We start from the raw sequence: 14,120 nt of genomic DNA, 5'->3' as shown, positions 1-14,120 counted from the left end.
GCCCCGCCTGGGAGGGAGCGACCAGTGGCACGGCTGGCATCTCCCCAATTGCCAGATGACAGCCTTATCAGATGCCAGGGTCACTGGCAGAGGGATGGAGGAGCTGCAGTTGTCATCCAGAGCGCCCTGAGAGGAGCCCACAGAAACAACAGGCAGCACATGCGCCAATGTCAGATCACTTTGGCGCTCCCTGCTCACCATTGATGGATGGGCACCTAGCTGGGATACTGGATGGCCAATCCATCTCCCACACTGGCACTGACCAGCTGAGGTCAATGCCACTGTCAGGGCTTGCAGGTCCGAGCGCATCCCCAGGAAGCCCTGATTGTTCTCCTGGAGCAGCCTCTCCACGAGAGTCGCCACTCTCTCCCTGGAGGAGGCAGTGCGCTCGGCCATGAGGGTCAATGCAGTGCTCATGCTCCACATGGACTCCTCCATCATGAAGACCATGGCACACATCCCCTCATGTATCTCCGCTAGATCCTCCCGCACACCCTGCTGGACTTCCAGCATCTGCTGCCTCAGGGACACCTCCAGAGGCAGATCATCAGCCACCGACTGAGCATGTTCCCAGTCCCCAGCCGTCCTCTGACTGCCGGCGCCCTGGGCACTCTCTGCCTCCGCCTGCACCTCAAGCGAGTGTGAAGTCGCCACCGAGATACAACCCGACGATCTTACCCCCACCAAGGTGCTGGTATCTGCACTGGTGCCTGCCTGGCTGAGAGGGTGGGATGCTGGTGCTTTTATATCTTCTGGGCCCTCAGGGGGTCAGCAGCGGTCCCTCTGTGAGGCTTAAAGCAAGAACAAGGACTTTGATTAGTTGAAGTCGTTACACTGTTAATGTGCATACCTGGCACCCGGGGGCGGGGGTGGAGGGGGGTGGTGGAGGGGGGGGGCCCAACCTATCTGTTGTGCTAAGTGACCCGTGCCGACACGGTACTCACCCTTCCCAATCGCAAGAGGTCATTAAACCGCTTGCGGCACTGCACCCAGGTGCGTCTCACCACTTCGTGGGAGCTGACCCTTTCTGCCACCTCTCCCAGGCACGTTTTGTTATGCGAGGGGGGCCTCCACCTCCTGTCCCTTGGCACGAGGATCTCATGGCATGCTGCCACCTCCTCGAGGAGGGCATCAAGGCGCTCATCCGAAAACCTTGGGCCCGACTGCCCTGCCAATCTGCCCTGCCGCCTGGCCTGCTCTCCGAGAACGCTGTCGGACTTCAGTGCAGCCTTTGGAAGGCTGCCTGTGCCTTTTTTGAATAGGCCACCGGGTCGCCATTGGACACGGCAGTCATTGGCCTTCCGCCATCGCCCGGCCCTTCCCGCTGATCTCGGGAGCCGCGATTCACGCTGGGCGGGCCTTAATTGGCCTGCCCAAGTAAAATGGCGGTGCAGAGCCGATCGCGGGCGGCGATTGGCTCCATGCCTGCCTGCGCCCGCTCCCGCCAGGCCGCCTGCCATAAGCAAAATCCTGGCCCATGTAAACGAGTTTACAGCCTGACCACCGGGTTTGTGCCCAGGTTATGGACATCTTTGCATTCCCTCTGAGGATGTTATGAGGCATCACTCAGTCCACCTTCTTGCTTTTTGTTTTGAGTTAAGTTCTAAATTTTAACTTTACAATATTTCTTACATTTAAATCTTTATCCCCAATTAACCCCTTTTAGCCTCACGGCTCCCTTCTCCCTTAAAAATAAAAGTAGCTTTTACCCCTTCCCCCTTGAGGCTTGTGGGCAGCATCTTTAACAAACTACTTTATGTCAAATAAAACTTCTAATATAATGCGTTTCCGGTTCATTGCTGCAGTTTAATGTTTTTAATTATTTTGTTACTGAGCACTGAATACTTGAGTGTCTGCCTGCCACTCCACTGACCCTGTCTGACCTTTCTTTTGGTTCTTCATTCCTGCTGCATCCTGCTCTCTACTGGTCGTGGCTTGATATTTAGAAAAAGTCTTTTGCGCTCTTGCCTGCTGTTTCATAATTCTCCAGAACTTGATGTAGTCTGCACTCTTGCTATCCCAATATTAAATTGGGCTGAGAAAATAACTGGCAAAAGAATTTCATAGGGACACAGATTCAACTAAAAATTACATCTTTCTTTAAACCAAAAGCTATGTCAGCAGTGATTATTTGTTTATGCTTATCCTTGAAAGGGATTCATTTTAGTGTTAGAATGCTGTATAATTTGCGACCTTTTTTCCCATCATGCAGACAAATAGGGGACAATCTAAATGTTCCCTCTGGTGTGAAAACCATCGAGGCGAATGGCAGGATGGTTATCCCAGGAGGAATTGATGCAAACACCTATCTGTTGAAACCCTACATGAACACCACTAGTGTAGATGACTTCTTTCAAGGAACAAAGGCGGCCCTGGCAGGAGGAACCACGATGATAAGTAAGAAATGTACCTTTTCTCACCCAAGCCCCCCCTCCCCCAGCCCACTTCCAACCCAATTGAGCATCAATGTGTTAATGCATGACCCTGAAATGGGAACTCTCTGTTCAATGAATTACTGGTGCATGTTAACATCATGTGACAGCTAAATCGGTTGCCCTTGCACTAATGTATAGTACAACTGCTGCTAGACCTAATGTTATTCCTTTCAATCAAGGCTTTGAGGTATAACCATAGCATTTTTACCAGCAAATTATGAATCGATGGCAAGGTGAATTATTAAAGCTGTGGTTGGAGCCAGGTGCCATTTTTTCCAATTATAACATTTTCTGATGTCAATTCAGGTGAAAGATTATCAGAATTTCTTTTCTATGTCATTCAAATCTAATAATCTAATCGTGGCCTTGCGTTTCATTTATTTCCCTCTCTGCTTTTGCTCTTTTTGGCACTATTGTATTCCTGTATCTTCCACTTCCCCAGATTTTTCTTTGAGGTTGAAAGAATGAGAGAGAAAAAACTAGCCGATCAGAAAGTTCGCTAAGCTCTGCATACTCTAACACAAATATTCTCTATTGTTCTTTGTCACTGCTCTCTTGGCTTTGTGCTGTAGAAATGTGTCATAACGATGAACGGATTTCAGAATTCTGTACCCTGAGGGCAGATTATGACTATTGTGTCACTGCAAGGGCACCGTCCACATCAAAACCTACATTTTTTACAGGAGTTACATTGGGGAGCTACCATAATTCCAGCAGAACGCTGAGTTGTTCTGCCAGTTCCCTACACACCCACCGCTTTTCTGAAAATTCCCACCAGAAGTGTTGGATTCCTATAGTATGCACCCTGATATATGGTTGGGAGTATTGAACTGCAAAGCAAATGATGGAAAATGATGTATTATCTGTCATTTCAGTGCTGGATGGAGTAAGATGCCTATCTGTCTCTGACATCCAGAGCTTATCTGCTGGATGTGTGGAGCAAGCCAAGAAATGCCCCATCCACCTCCCTTCAATGCCAAGCTACACAAATAATTTTTGTTTATTTATTCATTCGAGGGATGTGGACTTCGCTGGCTAGGACAGCATTTATTGCCCATCCCTAATTGCCCTTGAGAAGGTGGTGGTGAGCTGTCTTCTTGAACCGCTGCAGTCCATGTGGTGTAGGTACACCCACAGTGCTGTTAGGGAGGGAGTTCTAGGATTTTGACCCAGCGACAATGAAGGAACAGTGATATATTTCCAAGTCAGGATGGTGAGTGGCTTGGAGGGGAATTTCCAAGTGGTGGTGTTCCCATGTATCTGCTGCCCTTGTCCTTCTAGATGGTAGTGGTCGTGAGTTTGGATGGTGCTGTCAAAGGAACCTTGGTGAGTTTCTACAGTGCATCTTGTAGACGGTACACACTGCTGCCATTGTGCGTTGGTGGTGGAGGGAGTGAATGTTTGTGGATGTGGTGCCAATCAAGCGGACTGCTTTGTCCTGGATGGTGTCAAGCTTCTTGAGTGTTGTTGGAGCTGCACTCATCCAGGCAAGGGGAGAGTATTCCATCACACTCCTGACTTGTGCCTTATAGATGGTAGCCTTGTGCCTTATAGATGGTAGCCAGGCTTTGGGGAGTCAGGAAGTGAGTTATTCGCCACAAAATTCCTAGCCTCTGACCTACTCTTGTAGCCACAGTTTTCTATGGCTAGTCCAGTTCATTTTCTGGTCAATGGTAACCCCCAGGATGTTGATAATGGGGGATTCAGCGATCGTAATGCCATGGAATATCAAGGGGCAATGGTTAGATTGTCTCTTGTTGGAGATGGTCATTGCTTGGCAGTTGTGTGGCATGAATGTTACTTGCCACTTGGCAGCCGAAGCCAGTGGTTCAAGAAGGCAGCTCACCACCACCTTCTCGAGGGCAATTAGGTTTGGGCAATAAATTCTGGCCTAGCCAGCGATGCCCACATCCCATGAATGAATAAAAAACATCACACATTCACTGGCATCCCACTCACTGCCAGCTCAAGGGACCTCACCACTCATTCTTACACACACACCCTCACATCACCATCTGGCCTCATCTCCTCTGGAGACTGCCTTCTCAGCTTTCACCACCTTGAGGCCAGTTGCACAGATCAACATGTGCTCCCACACACACACACCCTGGGATAACCCTCCTTCCCCAAGCAAGCCCTAGCCCTGCAGCCATTGAAAAGCCACCCCCGCCTTACAGCTGGTCTAGTAGGTAGAGACTTGCCCGTGACCTCCCACTAAAAGCGATATGGTGCTGTCTGCGAAGCCTGGCACTGCTGACCATGAGTGCTGCCTGAAGCAGGATAGGCAAATTAACCTTGAAGCCCTGAGCGAAGTGTGGCTAGCCAAGTGTACGTCACTTATGTACCATTTTGAAAGATGTCGGCGTGCAATCACACTGACGTGAGCTCATGATCCACCGGGTGGGGCGGGGCGGGGGGATGATTCCGGCGAACAGGGCTTATAATGAGATTCTAATGTACTGAAATTAGATTCCCGATGTGTGGCGGAGGGAAACCCTGCCCGCCATTGACGGGTGGAGTGGACGACCGCAAACTGGTTTTACTATGATGTGAAACCGATCTTTGTGATCTCCCGACATCGTCCGTTCCGGCCCGCTGTACAGTTTGGCTGTACAGGCATCCTAAATTTTTCTGAAAGATATCCTTCAAATAGAAATAAAGAATGCACCACTGAACAGCGCGATTATAATGAAAGATGTTTCAATTTTGACCTTATTTGCTTCTGTACTGATTTATGAGCTATTCAAACTTTTAATGGAAATATATTTCTCATCATCATATTTCCATGTAAATAATCACTTTGAATTCTTCAGATAATTTCCAATGTCTCCAAAACATGGTCCTCTCTGTGCATGACTATTTCTCCTTCAAAACATTTTTGGAATTGATCTTTCCAATCACGAAAACACTCTCAACTAAGTAAAATTAGCCCATTTCTGTTTAACTAGAATCAGTGTGAGAAATGATGCATTGACATTCCAAAGGTAAAGCTGCCATGGCAGCCATATTGTGTACTATAACAGATATCCATCGCCCTGTATTCAGTGGCACTCATGTGTGAAGTCTTTTAGAATCTGTGTTATTGAATTCCTTAATCTCTTGACTCATATATAAATGTTTTGTCTGTAGTTGATCACGTTGTACCAGAGAAGAATGCTACTTTGCTGACTGCCTTTGAAAAATGGCATGAGGCAGCTGACAACCGGTCCTGCTGCGACTACTCCCTGCACGTGGATATTCCGCAGTGGAACGAAGGCATCAAAGAAGAGTTGGAGATCTTGGTACAAGAGAAAGGTCATTACACTTCAAATAATGTAACTGTCAAAGCATTGCTTGTAAGTCAAGGAGTGAGAATGACTGGTTGTGGCGAGACTCAGGAGTGGGTGGGAATAGGGGTCAGAGCAAGGCACGGAGTGTGTGACAGAGAAGAGCCAAGGTTTGCAAAGAGCTGGAGTGCACCTGTGCTGTGAGTAATAGGAAAGCTTGGTGCTGTGAGGGAAGTGGGTAACAGTAGTGTGCTATCAGAGTTCAAGTTAATGCTTACTGTCTAATTTTTCTATGTTTGCTGAGTGGTAAGTATTAAACTCTCATACTACACAAAGGAAGCTGATTGTTTTTATATCATGTCTCATTGGTTATCCTTCACAGCAGGAAAGCTGTAAGAAAGAAAAAGTGTCTTTTTTTTGTACCACTGCTGTTTTCATAATACAGTCATTGTCATACAAAGCGTGGTTGAAATTTGGAACTTGCTTTCCCAAAAGGCTGTTGATTTTTGGACAATTGCAGCTTTCAGGAATAAAATAGATAGATTTTTGTTAGGTAAGAATATCGAGAGATTTGGAGGAAAGGTGACTAAGTGGAGTTGAAGTGTAGACCATATATGATCTATTTGGATGGTGGGCCTGGCCCAAGTGGCTAAATGGCCTGCTACTGTTTCTAAATGTATCCCTCTGTCTTCACTTAGAATGAGGAATCACAGTGCAAAGCCTAATGGCCTTTGCCAACCCCACCCACTTTTCCCCATCTCCTTTCATTTCTTTGCCATTCCTGCCTCCTTCGAGCTCAGTTTCCATTTAAACTTCCCAATTTGCACAAAAAGGCACCTTTTGATGTTGGCGTCACACAGTGCCTCACCATCCTGAAGATCTTGGCCACCCTTTAGGTCATTGTTAATTATTGCCTCTTTTTTCCCTTGTGCATCCGCCCTGCCCGCCTTGAACTACTTCAGATTTTTGTGAAAAAATTCTCCCCTAGCTTCTTCACCAGTGATACTTCTAAACACCATTCCCCTGACTCAATGCCCACGTCAGTATTAATCCCCCCCGTCCCCTCCCTCCACCATGATCGGCTCCTCAATTACTAAACTCTTGTCCTCATCATACCCCAGTAGGACTTCCATTCACATTGTTCTTTTGGTACAGTGGACACTTCCACGAACTTAAGCCAATGGGATATAGGCTAACTCACGTAAGATGTAAAACTTTGTATATTGGTAATTGAATATTAGAGGGACCCTGTTGGAGACAGTCATCCTGCAGCAATTAAACTGCAGGGACTCCTCTCAAACTTAATACTATATCCAGAGAAAACATTGTAGAGTCTGAAATAAAAGCAACCGTTATATTACTGGACCTATCAGAGTATTTATCAGATATAACACTGTAGAGTTGTGTTCACCGCTTCTTCACTGTGGCCAAATTCTTCTATTATACTGAGATCATTCTGAAGGGTAAAGGTAACACCAAATTCCTTTCTCTTTGATACAAACTGCTTCTTGAATCCACCCCACAGCTTTATTTATAACTGAGTTGATAACTGCCTTTGTTAGCTTTTTCTTAAAAAAAACCCCTATCTTTATCTATACCATTGGGCAGGACCTTCCCTGCAGGCTTTGGGGCCCTGATGTCAGAGTCAAGTAGGGGTCAGAATCCCGCACAAATGGGAAACAGTCACTGGGCAGTGATTTTCCCTGAATTGGCCAATTAGTGGCCAGGGGTCAGGCTCGCCATTCAGTTAAGGATGGCAGGTGGATTCTTGAAGCTGGAGGGACAATTGGAGGCTCTCCAGCACTGAAGAAGCAGGAGCTTGCCTTTTCAGATAAGAGAGAGAGGGTAGCTCAAGATGGCGGTGCCTTCTCTCCAACATTTTTTTCACTTTTAAATGAAAAATTCCTCTCAGCCACCAGGCCACCATTGTGCAGAGGGAGTCCTGCCACAAAGCAGCCTCTGGTGGCAGCTGAGGCCAGGCGGGCAGGGAAAGCCTCAAACCTGCCTGGAGCACTGCCCCCCACCCCCCCCCCCCCACCCTCCTACTACCGAATAGCCACCTCCAGGCAACTGGCCTGTTCCCTGGGGCCAAACCCTAACCCTCTGACAATAGCCCTTGTTTGGCTATTTACTAGCTGTGGAAGGGTGGCCCTGTCGTTTCCCCACTTCCCAAGACCGGGAAAATGGCCGAGAGCGGGATGGTGCCAGGAGTCTGGAACACTGGCTGGCAGTGCGAATTTGCCCACACACCTCCGTACCCACCCCATCAGGGTCTAAAAATCCTGCATCCTGCTCTTTCCCTCTAAAATACTCAAGTGTTGTTATCACCCAACTACCTACTCACCGCATCCTAAGAACATAGAAGCAGGAGTAGGCAGTTTAGCCCCTCATTCAGTGAGATCATAGTTGATCGGTGGCCTAATTCCATTTACCTGTTTTTGCCCCATATTTCTTAGGTTTTTGTTAACCAAAGGTACTATCAGTTGTAGATTTAAAATTAACAATTGACCTCACATCATCTGCCATTGTTAAAGAGAGTTCCAAACTTCTACCACCCTTGACGTGTAAAAATGTTTCCTAATTTCCCTCTTGAAAGGCCTGGCTCTAAACTATGCCCCCTAGTCCTAGACTATCCAACCAGCAGATCTATTTACGTAAGATGTGTGGCTAAACTGACTATAAGGCTAGTAAAACCACATATTGCAGTGCTAAGCTATACAGATCAAAATTTTGGGTCTGGCATGTTGCGATATCTGGTAGCTACTGGGATTCGTCTGTTGTCCTAGAATTAGGGAGAGGAAAGATTACGCAGGTTCTCACTTGTGATCACCATCAACGAGAAAATACATCTGTGTGAACACAGGTATGGGAAGGATTGGGTTTCCATTGCGATTTTCTCCATTGTCAACGTTTACTGTCAAAACATGCACTTGAGGAATGATTGCTTGGGTTGGGTACTGGTGCCTGCCGGTTTCTGTACTGAGAACTTTATGGGTAGAGGGGAGAAAGAGAGGAGAAAATCAAAGAAAGGATTTTGTTTGGAATTTACTTCATGTAATTAGTCAGGTTCAGGTTAAAGGACAGATCTTCTAAGTTCATTCTCCCACATGCGCGTTTCCCACTGAGGAATGCATATTGGAAATCTGGCTGCAGAATTTTTCATCCGTCTGTGGGTGGGCTGAACTCTGCCCAAATTCCTGTTTGTGCTCTCAGCAGACAAAACATTGTCTGGAAGTGCACATTTGGATATTTACCCCTGAAATCTCTATTTTATTTTAAAATTACATCGTTTAATTAGGTTAACATTATTGTCAAGTATCAAACTATGTTTACAATATAAATGTCACAGGTTTGAACTCAGCTCAAGTAGCTGGTTGATGTACGCTGGATCTAAATATAATTTTCTTTTCTGAAAAAACAGATATTAATTCTTTTCAAGTCTACATGGCGTATAAGGACATGTTCCAGATGGCCGACAGTGAGGTGAAGTAGAAGATGTGTTTCTTTATATCAATGTATTTAATCCGGGGGTTCTCAGTGAGGCTATATTCAGGTTCCATTAGGACCCTGAGGGGAATGGGCAGTGAGAGGATATCATACCAGGACTCGAGATTGAATTGGGGGTGTGGCTTAAAGCCTCATAGCATGAGAGTGGATTAAGTTAGAGTGCTGATTTTATTTTCTGGGGATTGGATTTGAAACAGTCCAGAATGACAGGTTGAAAGTTTTGTGACTAAAGGGTAGATCTACCAATAGTTCTGTATTTTGCACAATTATGCTTTTACTTCCCCCGTCAGGTTCTATATTTCCATACGTATCCTAGAATCAATCATAAGGCTAAATCTAGTAATCCATGCTGCCCATCCTACCATTCAAGCTTCCACTTTACCTCCTGGTTTATCACTAGAGCCAAATTTTGCTATTGCTTTCTCTCCTTTAGTATGGAAGAAGGCTACAGATGTTGCCCCTATATCAATAGCTTGAGTAAGGATATAGTATTAACAATACTATGACACTGCTGTAAAACACTTTCATTCATTTGTACTCTTTTTATATTTACAGCTTTATGAAGCTTTTACTTTCCTAAAGGATCTTGGTGCCGTAATCTTACTTCATGCAGAAAATGGTGACTTGGTTGCAGAGGTGAGTGGCTGTTTTTGAATTGACTCGCTTATGGATGGCATCATGTCTGCTTGACTCTGTTTCCCAACAGTCTGGTGGGACCTCTCCAGCTATCACTGATTGATCACAAACTTTACCTAAAACATCAGCAGCAAAAATTCTCAGGGCGAAAATCCACAGGACGCGCAGGGATGGGAGGGGAGGAGTGATGGGAGGGCTGTGGGGGGAGGGTGGCATGCACCAAAACTCACTGAGTCAGGGGATGACGCTTTACATAAATGCTAATGGCGGATGTCTCCACAAGTCTCAGTCCAGGGGGAGATAGTACTGGCTCCGCCTTCTGTGAGAATTTTGAACTGGCCTTAGCAGCCCCTTTTATAAGGGGGTAATGTTTAAATAACTTATATTAAAAGAAACTTTTCACAGTTTTGCCATGGTCCAGATCACAATGGCCGGGATTTACAGGATGGCGGGGTTTCCCTTCCCACCATCCGAGGAGTTGGGAGAGATGGGCTGAAGGGCTTGTTTCTGTTAAGTATAACTATGATTATCTAACACATCCCAGTCGATACTGCCTGCCCGCAGCCATTTAACGGTCCAACAAAGAGTTAATTGGCTGGAGATGGGACTTCCACCCCTCACTCAGGAGGAAGCCCCGCCTCAGAGAGCTACTGGCCAATCAGAGTGGCTGGTAGCTCTCTAGTCCCTGCAGCGCCTGAAGCTGCAGTGGACAGGACTGGGACTGCAGGCATCCGTCAGAGTATATGTCCTGGGATTCCAGAACCAGGTAAGGTTTGGAGGTCTCAGGGCAGGCAGGGGAGGTGAGGCCCAAGGTGGGGGGGGTGGGGGGTGGGCACAGTGGGGTGGGATGTTATTGGAGAGGTCAGGGGGTTAGGGAGGACCTGTAGGGGCCGCATTTTCTGGGGAGGGGGGAAACTGCTGATGGAGGCCCTCACACCCTCTCTGCACCCCCTCACCACTTTCCTGCCCCAGGCCTGAGCACAGCTCCTTTTTGGGCTTCCCCCCTGCCCTTGAACTCCTCCCGCCTGCTTGAAAATTGAAGATGGGTGGGAAACGCCCCTTAAGTGACCAATAATTGGCCACTTAAGGGCCTCAACTAGGGCAAGGGTGGGCGGTCTGGCCTAGGCCACAACTATTCAAGTGTAAAATTACAGAGAGGTGGGGGTAGATGGAGGCCGGTGGAAAGGCCATCCGAGAAATTTTACGGTGACCACACCCCCCCCCCACCACCAACCCCACTCCCCCACCTACAAACCCGCCAGTGGGAGAACACAAAATTGCGCCTAATAATGCTGGGCCACCTAGCTGAACTCAGTGCTTCTGTTTTGTACTTCCTACACTTTGCCTCAGCAGGCATACCAGTCCTATCGATGTGTTGGGTCCCTGTGAGCTCAGAGACCTGGGAATTCCTGGTGCTGGGAGACACCAACCCTGTTCTACATCCCCGGCATTGTAGGAGGTTGGAGTTTGTGCCAATACAGCAGAATCTGTTGAGTATAATCACCTTCAGAATCTCCTAATATCTATTATTCAATGACTAATGTTATGATTTTGGTAGAGACCAGTAATATTTTATAATTTTTTGAAATCAGAAATCTCAGGTATTTACTAAAAGAATGAAGTCACAAAGCTCACTGTTAAAACCAAAGAATTTTACTACACAAAAATCAAAGAACATGAATACTAATAACTATACTCTATCTTAAATACTTACGTTAAAGATATTCCAAGTTCAGTGAACACAATTACTCATACTTTAAATCGAACTTCTTAACTCAAATTTCCTTCCATATCCATTTGACTCACACCCCAAAAAACCCCAGCCAAATACTTATCAGAAATTGTAAGATTAAACAGGTGTTCCAAACATTTTTATAAGGGTTGAAATTTCTTGGGCCTTCTCCTTGCTTCTGGCAAGGTTTTCCCTTCAAATCTTTTCCACCTATCTCATGGTTTTAGACTCCCAGTTCAACACGGATGTAGCTAACATCTTAAGTGTTAGAACTCTCCTGGTTCTAATGTTCTTTAACTCTGGAGTCTTGCCTATAGGAACTCTCACCCTCTGTCTCTCTTTCTCTCCTCAGCTTGGCTATCCCAGAAGTTCAACTCACTGTTAATAGAGCCCTTTAGCTATCAAGGCTTCTACACCCTTTTAGCCAGCACAAGAATTTCAATTGAATTCTGCTGAAAGAGATGTTCTCTGTAGCCAGTTTGCTGTAAATTTAAAAACTGCTTGAAAGAGTTGTTCCCTGCAATAAACTTCTTGTTTACCCTCTGGTTTTCTATTCTTTATCTCCCAGGAAGCTTGGTCACTTGATCAGTTCCTGGAACAAGTTGCTTTTTACAAGAAATCATCTTCGAGAGGAACCTAGTTCTTAAAGAAACCATCACCCCCAACATAAAATATAGGTTTTTTTTCCCTCCAAAAAGCACATTGGTCATCGCATTAGTAACATATGCTAAAGTGACAAGGCTGGAGAATAAGAAACAAAAAAAAATCTTAATATTCTAAAGGTTGTATAATCATAATTAAAAATAAGACAAAAAGAAAATATTACAATATACATAAGTTTGGATACTGTAGCATTTTATATACAAATAATAAACTCATTTTATGCATTGTATAAGGAGCACACTGTTCATAAATAGTGTTTTGGAAAATTTTATCTTAACAGAAAGAGACAGAACTTGATGGTAAGATTACAATGACACCAAAAGCAAATGACCCCGTTTTGACTTGATATAAGACCATAAGTCGTAGGAGCAGAACCAGGTCATTCAGCCCAACAAGTCTGCTCCGCTATTCAATGCGTTCATAGCTGATCTGATAATCCTCAACTCCACTTTCCTGACTTTTCCCCTAACCCTTGATTCCCTTACTGATTAAAAATCTATCTCAGCCTTGAATATACTTAACGAATCAGCCTCTACAGCCCTCTGCGGTAAAGAATTCCACAGATTCACTACCCTCTAAGAAAATAAATTTCTTTTCAACTCTGTCTTAAATGGGTGACCCCTTACTCTGAGATTATGCCCTCTGGTCCTAGACTCTTCCACAAGGGGACACAACCTCTCAGCATCTACCCTGTCAAGACCCCTAACAATCTCATATATTTCAACAAGGTCGCCTCTCATTCTTCTAAACTCCAATGAGCACAGGCCCAACCTACTCAACCTCCCCTCATAAGAAAATCCCTCCATACCTGGGATCAACCTAGCGAACCTTCTCTGGACTGCCTCCAATGCCAGTATATCTTTCCTTAGATAAGGGGACCAAAACTGTTCACAGATTCTAGGTGTGGTCCAACTTGTATAGTTTTGGCAAGATTTCCTTAGTTTTAATATTCCATTCCCTTTGAAATAAAGGCTAACATTTGCCTTCCCTATCACATGTTGAACTTTTATGCTAGCTCGAGAAACAGAACATGCTGCAACACTCAGCATGTCAGGCAGCATCTGTGGAGAGAGGAACATGGGGAAGGATTTCTGGTTTGTTGAGTGGGGGCTCGCCCACACGTAAAATGATGCGCAGTGACGTCGGGCGTGTGTCCCGATGCCACCGTGCGTCATTTAGATTGTCAGTTCAGCAGGCGTGCAGCCAACTTGGCTGTGCACCCGTTGAACTGTCAAAGGCCTATTAAGGCCATTAAGAAAGTAATTAAGGTTGTTAAAAATTCTGGCCGTCCAACCTTAAGGTTGGCGGGGGGCAGGCGAAGAGCCCAGGTGGCCTTAACGTTTTTCATGAAACCTCATCCACGAGCGGGATGAGGTTTCATGAAGGGTTTATAAATTAAATAAAAATTTTTGAAAAAATTAATGGACATGTCCCAGCTCATGTGACAGTTTTACATGAGGGGACATGTCCTTAAATTTTTCTCTTTACCTTTCTTCAATGTATCATAAGTGAAAGTAATCTCCCTGAGGCACAGAGGTGCCTCGGGGAGATTTCTGCGCTGTTCCATGCGTATGCGTGAAAGAGCACAGGCCCTGACTCAGGGAATTCCCCCCCCACCCGCCCGTACAGGGAGCGCACAGCGCTTCCAGGCGTGTATCACGCTGGGCCCGTCCACATAAAATGGCGGTGCGGCCCCGATTGGGGGCGCAGATTGGCTTCGTGCTCGCCCCCACCCAACCCTCCCAACAGGGAGTGGGGGGGGAAATTTCTGCCCATAGGGTTAACTTTTCAGGGCAATGAATAAAACAAGGAAGAGCAGAGTGGCTGCATGAGAAAAGGCTGCTGATTGTTGGCAAACTGACTCTGATTGGTCAAAACTTT

At 45.9% G+C, this 14,120-nt stretch overlaps 1 protein-coding gene across 2 annotated transcripts in view; it reads left to right on the top strand.

Moving 5' to 3' along the window:
* The window catches only part of LOC144678323 (dihydropyrimidinase-related protein 1-like), a 61,846-nt gene that overhangs the window by 35,785 nt on the left and 11,941 nt on the right, over positions 1 to 14,120 (top strand). For both annotated transcript variants that reach the window (XM_078538172.1, XM_078538220.1), the window contains exons 3-6: positions 2,213 to 2,397; positions 5,565 to 5,729; positions 9,123 to 9,184; positions 9,764 to 9,844. In XM_078538172.1, coding sequence (XP_078394298.1) covers positions 2,213 to 2,397; positions 5,565 to 5,729; positions 9,123 to 9,184; positions 9,764 to 9,844 — 493 coding nt within the window. The remainder of the gene's footprint in view (positions 1 to 2,212; positions 2,398 to 5,564; positions 5,730 to 9,122; positions 9,185 to 9,763; positions 9,845 to 14,120) is intronic.

This window comes from Cetorhinus maximus, chromosome 1 (genome assembly GCF_964194155.1).
Source record: "Cetorhinus maximus chromosome 1, sCetMax3.hap1.1, whole genome shotgun sequence".
NCBI lineage: Eukaryota > Metazoa > Chordata > Chondrichthyes > Lamniformes > Cetorhinidae > Cetorhinus > Cetorhinus maximus.
This window is presented reverse-complemented; position numbering and strand designations above follow the sequence as displayed.